General features: G+C 39.6%; 2 protein-coding genes across 6 annotated transcripts in view; one reads left to right on the top strand and one right to left on the bottom strand.

Moving 5' to 3' along the window:
* Irag2 (inositol 1,4,5-triphosphate receptor associated 2) overlaps positions 1–9,791 on the top strand; it is a 115,976-nt gene extending 106,185 nt beyond the window's left edge. Inside the window, exons 33-39 of the mRNA XM_010615129.3 lie at positions 1,923–2,070; positions 3,002–3,045; positions 5,512–5,574; positions 5,747–5,793; positions 6,076–6,174; positions 8,602–8,709; positions 9,540–9,791. Of these exons, the coding sequence (XP_010613431.2) occupies positions 1,923–2,070; positions 3,002–3,045; positions 5,512–5,574; positions 5,747–5,793; positions 6,076–6,174; positions 8,602–8,709; positions 9,540–9,780 (750 nt within the window). The 3' untranslated portion in view covers positions 9,781–9,791. The remainder of the gene's footprint in view (positions 1–1,922; positions 2,071–3,001; positions 3,046–5,511; positions 5,575–5,746; positions 5,794–6,075; positions 6,175–8,601; positions 8,710–9,539) is intronic.
* Casc1 (cancer susceptibility 1) overlaps positions 9,627–13,751 on the bottom strand; it is a 67,967-nt gene continuing 63,842 nt past the window's right edge. For 4 of the 5 annotated variants that reach the window (XM_010615146.3, XM_010615164.3, XM_010615154.3 and 1 more), the window contains 3 exons: positions 12,972–13,139; positions 11,397–11,510; positions 9,627–10,486 (listed from right to left, as the gene is read on the bottom strand). In XM_010615146.3, the coding sequence (XP_010613448.1) occupies positions 10,208–10,486; positions 11,397–11,510; positions 12,972–13,139 (561 nt within the window). In that variant the 3' untranslated portion in view covers positions 9,627–10,207. The remainder of the gene's footprint in view (positions 10,487–11,396; positions 11,511–12,971; positions 13,140–13,751) is intronic. The other variant, XM_010615159.3, reaches the window with a different exon arrangement.

Genomic DNA, 13,751 nt, shown 5'->3' on the forward strand with positions numbered 1-13,751 from the left:
TTTTTTTTTTTTTTTTTTTGGTACCGGGGATTGAACTCGGGACCTTGCGCTTGTGAGGCAGAAAGTGGTGCCACTGAACTAAATCCGCCGCACCGGACTTGTTCTTTGTTATGATTGTTTCCTGGTTGGTTTTCTATTTCTTTGTCTCTAATTCATTCGCAAACTCATCTAAAAAGTCCAGGTCTCTCCATATATTTAAACTTATCATTTTTGTCACTTTATTCTTCCTTGAGATTTTTTGACCTGCTCCAGTCTGGATTTGTTGCCCTTTACACTGCCACAAAAGGCTTCTAAACTCTTACACAAGAATTTCTTTCATATCCCATTTGAGTTGAATCCCATTTCCTAGATTCCTTGTCTCTTTCTTGTTGGATTATTATTATCATTATGATTTTGTTGTTGTTGTTACTATCTGGTTTAGGTGGGGAAGCAAACTTTGTGAGAAGTTGTATGAATGAAAATGTCTTTATTCTTCCATTTAATTGAGAAGGATTCAATACCAGAGATAATTTCCTCTAGGATTTCCCTCACATTGCTTTACTTTGTTTTTAGCTCTGGTGTTGGGATCAAAGTACAATACCATTGTAAGTCTCCATTTCCCTCTTTTGACTTTCCAAAAGCTTTTAGGGCGTCCTTTTTTTCCTACTGCTCTGCCTTGGTTATGAGTTTATTTTTATCCACTGTTTTAGTCCTTGAGTAGCGATTTTGAAGCTGGCAAGGTATGTTAATGGAGAAATTTTTAAAATTTTCCTTTTCTACATTTTAGGATATTTTTCTCTGTCTTTCTTGCTTTTGTTTTCTTTATATCTCCTGTATGGATCTGAGCTACCTATAGGGTCTTTTTGCACTGGTTTCAGGGAGATTTCCTCCACTTTATCTTGAAAGTTTTCTATTGAGTTGTTTTTGTCATCGTTTTAATTTCTAAAAGCTCTTAATATACTGAACATTTCTTTTGAACAATTTCTTGTTCCTATTTCATGGATGCACTAATTATTTTTAACTCTCTGAAGTTTTTAATGATTTCCTTGAAGTTTTAGGTTTTCCACAGACTGTTTCTTTCAGGAGACTTTTTTTCCCTGTGTTTTGATCTCCTAGTTTCATGCTGGAGGCTTCCCAAGAGCTGACGATTTACCGTGGAGCTTACTGGGGGCTGTGTGGAGAGTCTGCCAGCTGCCTGTCTTGAGAGTATAACCCTGGCTGCTGGTGTTTAGGAACTGGAAGGAGGGACGCAGACCTCAGTACTTGATGAGTGTAGGGACTTTTGCTTCAATCTGTTATTTTCAGTAAGGTACATTTTCCATCAGCTCTTTCCCAGTCCTTACAACATCTGCTTGCCTCTGTGTAAATAGATGCTCACTGTGGTCTTTCACCACAGCGACTGTGGGAGAGGCACTGTGCTGGCCACGGTGGGACTGGGGCTCTGTTGCTCTAATCACTTTTTACAGACTTTCGAGCTGTCCTTGGGTTCACATACCCACCTTCAGACTTCCAGAGATGCCACTAACTCTTAAGCCTTTGAGGCCTTCTGTGATACAACCTAGGCAGCTTCTAGCCTTTTTCCTACCATGTATTTTAGGGGCTCAGACTTCCCAGGACTCAGTCCTTTTACTACCCAGCCTTTCAAATCTTGTGCTGTTATATCCTCTTCTGTCTTGGTTGTCCATGTAGAATGATGTTTAAAAGACACAAGATTTCCCAACATTTTAATTGAAGGATAGAATGAAGGTGGATTGTTTAATCCCTCAGCGTTGAGAATAGTTCTCTGTTGCCTGTACCCCCCCATTTCTATCTCTCTCTCCCTGCTGGTAATGTAACGCCAGAGCCTCAGGCATGCCAGGCAAGTGCTCCACTGCTGATCTGCATCCCCAACCCCCAAGAATAGTATTTTCAATGTAGATTTTTCTCTTATTCTTTCTTAATAGGAGAGCCGGGTTAGTAAAGCAGTTGAAGTGATGATTCAGCATGTAGAAAACCTAAAGAGAATGTATGCCAAAGAGCATGCTGAATTGGAAGAACTGAAGCAGGTTCTTCTGCAGAATGAGAGGTCGTTTCACCCTCTTGAAGATGAAGGTAATACAAAGTTAAATAGTATTAGTTGTGTTTTCTAACATTCCCCCTTTCCACGCTCTTAATGTGTCTCACTGTGTCTTTTGAAAAAGCCCCCTAGGCTAAGAGAGATTTCTTCAACTGAGAAAGTATTTAATCCAAATCAAGTTGACTCTATTGTTTGCCTAATTGATGCTATGTTAGTATAGATGCTTTTTCTGCACATAAAGTCAGGCGCGAAAACTTAAATGAGCCAGTCTGAGCAACAGTGGTTTTGTATTCTTCAAAGAAGTAGTGACCCTGGCAAGGGTCCACAAGCTGATTTATGGTTTGGAAAACAGACAGATGAGGTCACAGGAAAAAATCATAACATACGGCTTCTATAATCTTACAGTAGTTTTATTTAAAATAGTATCGTTTTCTGAGCAGAATTATTTTAATGATCTGTTCTGACTTCTAGAAAAGTAACCATACTTGATACTCATTCTATGGATTTCTTTATTCAGCAGACAGTTGACAATTAGTGCATTCAGCAAGCATTGTGGGCATCTTTAGTGACACACAGAACCACATGCCACGGGTGAAGGTGGTAACTATTACGAGTCACCAAAATAAATATATTGCTCTGGGCCAGGGATTCAGTGGTTCCGCCACTGTTTCCAAAGTGCAAGGACCCAACTTCAGTCCCCAGGACCTAAATAAATAAATGATATAGGGCTGGGGATTTGGCTCAGTGGTTCTGCCACCTGCCTCGCAAGCGCAAGGTCCTGAGTTCGATCCCTGGTACCACCAAAAAAATAAAAATAAATAAATAAAATAAATATATTGTTCCATAGTCTAGAGTCTTAAGTAAATCTTTTCTGACCTTTGCATTACTTTGTAAAGAATTAAGATCAGTGCTATAATATAAGCTGCATGTGTGATTTCTAAAGTATACAAATGGTTTTCCTTTCAGATGACTGCCAGATTAAAAAGCGATCGGCTTCTCTCAACTCCAAGGTAATTATTGGTTCACTTAGTACATTACTTGATGTCTCTGAAGTGCTTGATGGCAAGAAACTTTTTAAAAAACATTTGAAATGTCATGCCTTTAAATATAATCGCAAAACAGTGATTTTAATTTGCATGCATGTATATGATATGTATATTTACCTATATAGTTTATGGAGTATGCTTTTTTACTGCCTGCTGTGTTTTTGTATTAGTTGTTTGCTTGGAGCATGGCGAAAGGTAGTAAGGCAATGGCACTATTTTCTGTCATGCAAACCACATTTTGTAGCTGGGTATGGTGATGAATGCCTGTAATCTTAGCACTCTGGGAGATTGAGGCAGGTGGATCACAAGTTTGAGCCTAGCCTGAGTAATTTAGTGACTTAGCAAGATCTTGTGATTAAAAAAAAAAGAGCTGGGCGTCATGGCCCATGGCTGAATTCTGAGCACTTGGGCAGCTGAGGTAGGAGGATTGCTGTGATTTCAAGGGCAGCCTGGGCTGCATAGTGAGACCCTACCAAAACCAAAAACAAAAACAAAAAAACAAAAAACCCAAAAAATATAAAGTAAAATTTTAAAAGGACCAGACCAGGGATTTAGCTCAGTGGTGCCACTTCCTGCTTCCCAAGTACAAGGTCCCAAGTTCGATCCCCAGTACCAAAAAAAAAAAAACAAAAACAAAAAACTGCAGATATAGCTCAGTACTAAGGTCCTGGATTCAGTATTCAATCCCCCCCCCCACACACTGGAAAGAGGCAATCTGACAGTGGTACAGCAGGTGCGCAAACTCCTCACAAATCTTTCTCCTCTGCTGCTTGTGCATCACCATCAGGCCTTGCTTTCTCCTCAGGGTCTGAGATCACTGCTTCTGATCCAGGTGCCAAGTCCTTGCTGTTACATCCAGTCACACTGCAGCAAGAAGCAAGCAGTGAAGGCAAATGTTTCTCTCCCTGTAAGAACGCTTCCCAGAAGTCCAGTGTGGCATTTCCTTTTTTGTTTTTGGTGGAAAGTGAGATTGAAAAATAGTTTTTATTCTACAAGCCATACACCTAGCTTACAAACCAAGAGGACAACGGGATGTGGAAAATCCACCGGCAGTTTTTTGCAGTAGTTTAAAAATAAGGATTCTACAAGTTTACCACATTTTTGAGCAACTGACTTTAAAATTATCCCATCTAAATCTTTTTCACAGGTGAGGGAAGAGAGAAATACAGAAGTGGTTAGTCTGATCTAGTTGTGATAGAACTACGATTAAAGGCCAGCTTTCTCTAACTGCACTGTGACATTTGTGGGATGCTCAACTGATCTATGAAATTAAATTAGGGTATCAGTGTAAGGATTCCTGCCAAACAGTTTTTAGTTGGTTACGACGTTTAAAATAGCTTTTATCTCCTTAGGTTGTAAACTGCAAAATACCATATAACATTTTCTGTGCAAATCGCAAGAGCGATTTATACACACATTTACTTATTAAAATATCATGGCATCTCACTCATCTGTAAAGCCAAAACTACTGCTGTCCTAGAAGTTGAGTGTAGAAAGGTGTGAGGCTTGGGAAAAGGTTGACCAACAGGAAGTAGGCTGTAAGTAGGACCAAGAGGTCTGGTATGCTATGGTCTAATATGGTGACTACAGACTAACCATGTACTGTTCATTTCAAGAAGCTAAAGAAAATAATTTTGAAGTTTGCCACTATAAAATGACTTAGACATCATACAATGTACACATGGAAGGTTACCTGGTACCCCATTAATGCACATGATTTGTTTTTATGTATCAGTTAAAAATAATTTATTACAAAATAAAATATCATGAAATCTTAAATGTATTAAGTGAAAAACATGAAACTGGGGGAAAAAAAGCTGTAAATGTAGTTGCATATTGATCTCATTTATCTGGAGTTGAGGGAAAAATCTTACTTTGTTTTTTGAGACAGGACGTCAGGCAGTTCAGGCTGACCTTGAACTTACTATGTAGTCCGGGCTGGCCTCAAATTTGCCGCAATTCTGCCTTAGCCTTCTGAGTGCTAGGATTACAGGTGTGCACCACAACGCCTGACTAGGGGGGAAATCTTTATAAGCATAAAAGCAGCAACAGAAGAAGGAAGAAAGTGAATACATTTGGCTGAATCAAGAATGCAAATATTTTCTTCCATCAAAATAAAATATGGACAAATGGTCATAAGCATAGAGATGGTTGTCAGAGCAGATATATGCATGGTTTCAACACAGAAAATGTTACTAGAAGTCAAATAAATGAAAACCCAAATATGAAATTTTATTTCTTAATTCATTGGCAGAAATTAAAATCTTATATGGCATAAAATGGAATATAAATTGGTAAAATATTTCTGAAAGATGATTTGTCTATAAACAGTCTTTCAAAGTATGTCTCAGCAGTGGTCCAGTAAAAGAGTGTATACACAGATAAGCATCAGTGTCATGGAAAAATGTACATTTTCCCTTTTTTGGGCAGCCATCTTCTCTTCGAAGAGTGACTATTGCCTCTTTACCCAGAAATATTGGAAATGCAGGAATGGTAAGCAAATTCCAAAGTGGAATTTTTTTGTTTGTGTTTGGTACTGGGGATCGAACTCGGGACCTTGCGCTTTCGAGGCAGTCCAAAGTATTCTTGATGAAAAGTTCACTTTCCTATGACTAAAGTATAAACTTCACTAAATACTAAATATTTAACATCTGAACTTCTAAAGGCATCTGCGATGGAAAATGAGAGATTCAGCAGGAGGTCAAGCAGTTGGTGAGTAATTGTATGGCTGCTCTTTCGGAATCAGATTACTTTATAATGGCCCTGTAGTAAATAGGCCTTTGAAATGAGTGATATATAGTAACTTTTGATTTGTTCAGAATATGAAAAATTACAAAAATTGATATATGACAAAGTTTAAAAATAATGAAATGGGAGTCATATGAATGTCCCAAGGAAACGTTAGAACAGAAATTTTGTGCTGATTTAAGCAGGAAATAAATCAGTAATGGCTACTATTTGATTTGACATATGGCTATTATGTTCCTTTTTTAGGCGTATTTTGGGGTCAAAGCAGAGTGAACATCGCCCTTCATTACATCGATTCATTAGCACCTATTCCTGGGTAGATGCTGAAGAGAAGTGTGAACTAAAGTAGGTGTGGCTGGGTGTATTAAATGGGCCCGAGCTGGGGCATGAACTGTGAGGTGAATTTCACCAAGGTGAAATTAATACTGTGTCAGCAAGAATTCATTGTGACTTTCATAAACTCTAAAGTACTCTATAAATGTTATTTGTGGGTGCATTCACTTTTGAAGCTCTCAGAACAGCAAAAGTTGAGGTTTTAAGTTAGAGATCCTAGAATTTGACAGATTCCACTTTGGTAATTTGTATGTATCTAGAAATCTGTCCATTTCTTCTGTGTTCTGTTTTATTAGAATACAGGTTCTCAAAGTTGGTATTGATGATCCTCTGGATTTCTGCTGGATCTGTGACTTTACCTGTTTTGTTCCCAATTGCATGGATTTGAGCCTTTTCTTTTTTTGGATAAGGTTGGCTAAGGGTTTATCGATTTTATTTATTCTTTCAAAAGACCAACTGTTTGATTCATTGATTTTTTTTGTATTCTCAGTCTCCATTGCATTGGTTTCTGCTTTTTTATAATTTCCTCCCTTGTATGCGCTTTGTGTTTGTTTTGTTCTTCTTTTTCTAGAATCTTAAGATTCAGCATTAGGTTATTTGAGCTCGCTTTGTTTCCCTAGTGTGGGCATTCACTGCTATGAATTTCCTTCACAGAACTGCTTTCATTGTGTCCAATTCCTGTGTGTTGTATTGGCATTATCATTTATTTGTGAAAACTGTCTGTGATCCATTGGTTGTTCAGGAGAGTGTTATTCAATTTCCCTGTGTTTGTGAAGTTCTTGCAGTTGCTTATTCTATTGATCTCCAATTTATTTGCAGAATGTTCTGATAATATACATGGAATAACTTCACTTCCTTTGCATTTACTTAAACATGTTCTATGAGCTAGTATGCGATCTATTTTGGAGAATGACCCGTGTGCAGCCAAAAAAATGTATATTCTGACTTTGTGGGGGTAGAACAGTCTGTAGACGTCTATTACATGCATTTGTTCAAAAGCTTGGTTCAGTTCTAGTATTTTATTGTTGATTTTTTTAATCTAGATGATTTGTGACAGGGTATTGAGGTCCCCCACTACAATTGTATTAGTACTTATTTTTCATGTCCCTTAATATTTGTTTTATATATATATTTATGATAGTCATCTCTTCCTCTTGGATTGTTCCTTTTACAAGGATGTATTGACCTTCTTTGTCTTTTAGTCAGTTTTGGTTTGAAATTCACTTTGTCTGCAAACAAGATAATTACCTCTGCTTTCTTCCGGGTTCCTGTCTCATGGAGAACTATTTTCCATCCTTTTACTTGTAGTCTATGACTTTCTTTTTGAACTAGGTGCTTTTCTTTTATAAACCATATTGTTGGGTTTTGCTTCTTAATCTATTCTGCCAGTCTTATTTCTTTTGATTGGTGAGTTGAGGCCATTAACATTGATGGCTATAACTGATAGGTATTGACGTCATTGTCATGTTATTGTACCATTGTTGGCTATTTTTAGGAAAAACTCAATCTACCTCATATTTTCTATAGATGGTTGAAAAATTAATACACAGCTCCCTTTGGCAATTAGCTCCCAACTGAGGATTGTTAGTGAATATGATAATGAAACAGTTTTTTTTAAAGTAGGGCAATAGCTCTTTAGATAAAATAGTCCATCTAATTGTTAGTCCCCACCTGCAGAATACAAGTTTACTTGAAATAGCTTAACAGAGTATTTTCACAAGTGCTTTTTTTTTTGTACTGGGGATCAAACTTGGGTTTTTGTGCTTGTGAGGCAGGTGGCAGAACCACTGAGCTTAAATCCCCAGCCTTTCACAAGTGCTTTTTAAAATTAAGGCCTTTAAATTAATACTAAAGTAAAATTACAGAACACTAAAAACAATGTGGTAGAATATTTAACAACAAAAAAAACTTTTTTTACTATATTTCAAGGCTGGGGATTTAGCTCGGTGGTGCTGCCGCCTGCCTCGCAAGTGCAAGGTCCTGAGTTTGATCCCTGGTACTGAAAAAAATAGGAATATGAGAAAATGAAAAATAATGGAAACAAAGTCTTTTTAGATAGGGAGGGAGTGGGAGATGGGGAAAAAAATAAGAACCAAGATTATGTAAAGGTACAAATTTCCAACAGTGAATGTCATTATATTGAATATATTAAATGTACCAATAAAATTAATTAAAATTTACTCTATTTCAAATAAAGAAATGTATCCATATTTTTAATGTATAGTTAAATACATGAATTTCCTCTTTTTGTGAATTTGGCTAATATTTCAACTTTCTACATAAATATTTACTATCTTTAGTTATTTTTAAATTCTTATAACTTTTACAGTTTTCAGTATCAAATCTTTGTAAAGCAAAACAGATATAGTCACGAACCTAGTAATTATAGCACATTATAATTAGTTGAAAATATCCAAAAATAGTGCTTCTTACTTGCAGAGCTAAAGATGACTTAGAATCACCTGGAGAAGAAACAGTTGAGAAGACGAGGAAGCCAAGCCTTTCTGAAAGGAAAACTAATCCATCAAAGTGGGATCTCTCTTCTGTGTAAGTCGCCTCCTTGCTATGGCACAGCAGTGTAGTAGGATGGGAGGGGTAACCAGGGCAGAGAGTACCCAGGAATGACTTTACCAAAGCCATGCCAAACTGTTAAATTTAAGAGGAGCAGTAGAACTTGTACGGTCGTCTACAACAGTCATCCTCGGACCCATTTTTACAAGAGGCAGGAGGGTTCCATCACAGTTGAGACGCAGATGCCAGCTATCTGAGTAGCTGCGTGACCCGGACAGGCACAGCCACTTGTGAGTTCCGGTCTCTTTATCTAGAAGACAGGGGCGTTAAGGGTTCCTATGTCATGGTGTTGCTGTTGTGACTAAATGGAGTAGCACCTGGAGCCTGCTTAATACCGTGTCTAGCAGAGAATTAAGTGATGCTAAAGTGAGTTTTAGTTTGTGGGTGCTTCTAAAAGATAAGAGTTTGAATTTCAGCACAGCAGGGGCACAGGGTATACTGAAAAATGTGACGTTGTCCATATACACATCTGTAAATATCTGTGAGTACATACACCTGCATCGTGCTCTACCGGGCAATAAAGTAGCAATAAAGTTACTTTACTTGATTGCATGAAATACTTGGAGGGACTGGTTAGGAGTCAGTGCCCGAGTCACAAAGTTTTCATACAGCAAATCATTTTCTGAATTCCACCAATTATAAGAGCGGGGGGTGCAGAATGTGCCCCAAGTCAAGAGCCTCCATCATCCTACGGAGGTGGAAAGGCAGTGCTGGCGATGTGGATGGAGATGAGACCGGGTGATTGCAAAAGCAGGGTTTCCATTAACAAATACTATTGTGATAGCCCAATTGTGTTTTCTTCACAGTCCTGACACCCTGGCCTCCTGGGCGACAAATCTCGGGACCTCCGTGAGAAAGGCTAAAGCTCTCTGGCTGTCTTTTGTATTCATTGTCCTCTTTGCAGCGCTCATGAGCTTGCTCACCGGTCAGTTTTTCCAGAAGGCTGTGGATGCCGTTCCCACCCAGGAAGGGGACTCCTGGTTATCTCTAGAACATGTGCTGTGGCCATTTACTGCACTCCAACACAACGGGCCACCGCCGGTGTGACTGCAGAGAACCCTAACGTATGTGTCCTGACTTTTAGCTGGGATTTCACTTAGTCGAGCACAAAGCCACAGGTTTTCAGAGAAACCGTAAAATATTTTGCCTCTCCACTTTCTGTGGTCACCTCCCCAACTATAAAAGGGAGGAGGATGTTTTAATGAGCTATTTTAGAAACATATTGTTTTGTTTTTTAGAAACATTATTTTTAGAAACATACAGTGTATCTAAATAAAGAACTCTTCAATTCTTCCTAGAGTGAAAATTGAACCTCTCAATAGGCCAAATAGTCAAGGAAAAAAAAAACCCCACTTTAAATTTGAATATAAAATGCTATGAGGCTATTAAAATTATCTGAAATATATTCACTCAACTACACTGAGGAATGCAGGGTTTTCTTGCCAAGACAACAGTTTGTAGTTGCAGCTGGGGATTAAGAATAGCTGAGCACCCTGGTGGAGAGGAGCATGTAGCAAACCGAGTCCACAAACTGGCAGCTGGAACTCCTGACTTTCTCCACAGCTTCCTTGGAAGCCGCATCCTTCACCATGTGATACAAAGTGGAATGAAACTCGGTTTCCTCTCCAAGCGCTTCAGAAAAGGACTCGCTCTCTTCGTTTATCTTGAGCCTCCATGCTCTGTCCCCACTGAACATGAACAGGGCCCAGTTGGGGATGTCGATGGGGTGCTCCTCAGTCAGGGTCTCCCGCACCTAGAGAAAAGAAAACTACAGAAATCTGTTCACAGGTCCCCTTCTCCGCATTATTTGGGGAGCGGTCATTCGAAGGGCTTGGCTCCGTCCCCCAAGTAGCCCAAGTTAAACATTCGTAAGGTCCCGTTATTGGGTTGGTTTTAAACTCTAAAACTGTGCATTAGTTCATACAACATTTCAGTGTCTGTCACATGCTGGACACATAATGGTGAAACGGGAAAAAAGGCACCCAAATACACGAATAGCTACAGCAGCAAAACAGTTGCCCCCACTCTTGTATAATCTCCTTGAGGACAACTGTCAAGAATACAGGAGTTCATGGATGCTAAACACTTCTTGAGTGCTTGGTTAGCATGCTGAGCCCCCGAGTTCCATCCCCACTACTGCAAAAAACAAAAATTCATCAGTCAACTTTTAGAATTTAATCTCTTTTCTGCCAGGTAATGGCAAATGTGTTAGAAATTCAAGCTGTAGGGGTATCTATGTTAACGGCACCCACAGCCCTTGAGTGGGTTATAAGAGCTCTAGCCTGAAGTCACAAGTGTACCACTGACATCGTTTGGAGGCATTTTTCTTTTTTTGTGGGGGATTTAAGCCCAGGTCCTTACATCCCTAACCCTTTCCATTTTTTAATTTGGAACAAGGTCTCACTAAGTTGTCGAAGCTGACCTCACACTTGCAATCCTCCTGCCTCTGCCTCCTACGCATCTATGACTTTAGGCCTGTACCATGGTGCCTGGCCTGGTTTTATCAACGAAGTTTCAAAAAAAAACTTCTGAAATTTAAAAAACACTATTTTGAATATTGTTTATTTTTGAAAGAGGAAACGCTATAGCCTACATTTGGTTTTTGAGTACTTTGTCGTCTTTGGGGAGATAAAAGTAGTTTTACGGGATTTTAGATACTGTACCTTAAACACAACGTTTGTAGAATTACACAGTGTATTCCACTTGCTCCACCCAAATGCAAAAGCAGAACTCAGCAGGGCCATCTGCTGATAGGCTTTCATTTCCACCAATGGAACCTGCCAATATAAAAACAAATAGAGGGCTGGGGATTTACCCTGTGGTTCCGCTGCCTGCCTGGCAAGCACAAGGTCCCAAGTTCGATCCCTGGTACAAAAACAAAAAAACAAATAGAGTTGATCTTGGAGCTTCCCAGCAAGTCTCCCTTCCATCCTCAGACTCTCAAAATGGGGCTAGGGCTTTTCCCGTCCTCTAAGCAGAATCCACAGGTGATGCCCACAGAAGCCCTCTGTGATCTGCCATCACCTCTCTGGCCTTGGCTCCTCAGCTCCCCTCCAGGCAGCGAACTCCCTCAGGGCTGCAGTGTGCACCTCCAAGCCTGGTGCAGATCTTACCTTCTCTTACCTGCTCCAAGTCTCAACACTTAACACTGTGCACCATCCAGCCCTCTCACCTTCCTCAGCTAGAATATAAGCTTGGCTCTAAGCTAAGCAGGGACCTGTGCTTTTTTCTTTTTTTTTCCTGTTTTTTGGAGACAGGGTCTCACTATGTAGTTGAGACTGACCTGGAACTCACTATGCAGCCCAGGCTGGTCTCGAACTCATAGCGATTCTCCTGCCTCAGCCTCCCGAGTGCTGGGATTACAGGCATGCGCCACCACGCCCGGCAGGGACCTGTGCTTTATTCACTGTGTCCTAATTGTCTATAACAGTGCCCAACTTATAGCTAGCTATTCAGGCAAAATATTATTGAATATTCTGAACACATCAACAGGACACTATAGTAGCATTGTAGTCACTACAGGGAGTTTGAGTTACTAAAACTGAGGAGTTTTTTTCCCCTGTGTGCATACTTAGCTCTATGATTATTCCCAACTGTTTATGGATGTCCACCTATACTGCTAATCAGTTTCTGGTGTATTCCTAAATGTGTTGAGTATAGGTCTCTTCTGCCTACAGACATATCCCCCATGACTAGACGCACTTTGTGTTTTTATTCAGTATCACAAAGGCTCACTGAGCATTTGCATTCTAGGATTCTACTCAGGCTAACAAAGTTGATTACAAAACAGGTCCGAGAGCCACCAGGTTAACGGGGAAGGATCTAATTTAAACCCTGTAACGTGAAGCAGTGCACAGCCACAGAGGCTTTGCCACGAAACCTAAAGACGGGGGTTTGGACACGGGTGGTCCTTGTCTGTGTTTAACTTTGCCTGACTTTCCGTGTTTGTGAAGATACAAAGTTATTTTCTCTCTTAAATCTTACATATATCCAAACATGGGGCGGGGGGAGAACTGTAAAGTGGGAAGTCACTCAGCTACTTCTGCACTGAACTGACCAGTTCTAGACGTGCAGCCGTTTTTCACCCGAAGATCAGGTTAATTCTCTGGCAAGATTACCAAACTTGAGAGAACCTGGGGTTTGTGGGATTTTCACATTTTCTAACTGTAACCATGCTTTAGCGAGTGTCTGCAAATTGAATGCTTGCCAACATTAAGTTTGGAAAGACTAGTGCTTGCCTTATTGTTTATAGCAACATAAAAATGAGAGTACACGGTCGGGAAGATATTCAGCCCCGTTTCTTTCAAAGCAATAATGAAAGGAACAGGAGCCATCCACTTTCCTTCCAACACAGAGCCGTGTTCTTTGTCTTTTACTTTGATTGAAGCCAACACGCAGAGGTTTTCCTAAGTTTAAATAAGAAAAAAGAAGCTTTCATAATAAGTTAAATTATTACTTCAGTATCTGTCCAGGTCTAGCCTTTACCACTCGATATTAAAAAAGAATGCAGGACAGCTGTGTGTTAGGCCCCATGTAGAAGGAGCCCCACCAAGTCCCCGTTACCGCATAAGCAGTTTACTAACTTTTTCTAGGCTTTATCTGAATTGGATTAATCTCCAAGATCTCCTATTTTACAAGTTATGACCTAAGAATAATGCATATGTTCAACATTGAGTCATAATAACTACTAAAAACAGTTATGGTTGTACTTTTAAAAAGCGAATCCTGAAAACACATGTAAACAGTAACAGTGGTACACAATTATTTGGCAAAGTAGCATTACGTTCTCCTTGCACAATCTTAGGAAGGCCACTTAACTCCAGGCCACTGTAGGCCTCTGTATCCCTGTATAAAACAGGGCAGATTAGAAATGCTTTAAGGTCCTTTGCAGCACTGACAATTCTGAGAATAGTCTTGCTCTCCCATCTGATTTTAAAAGCCAAGTTTGATAATGAATAGTAAGACTTCCAGGCTGTCTCTCTTTATAAAACACCACCGTGAGATACATTTTGCCTAGC

The sequence above is a fragment of the Fukomys damarensis genome, unplaced genomic scaffold (genome assembly GCF_012274545.1).
Source record: "Fukomys damarensis isolate Sample0158 unplaced genomic scaffold, DMR_v1.0_HiC HiC_scaffold_19, whole genome shotgun sequence".
Classification (NCBI taxonomy): Eukaryota; Metazoa; Chordata; class Mammalia; order Rodentia; family Bathyergidae; genus Fukomys; species Fukomys damarensis.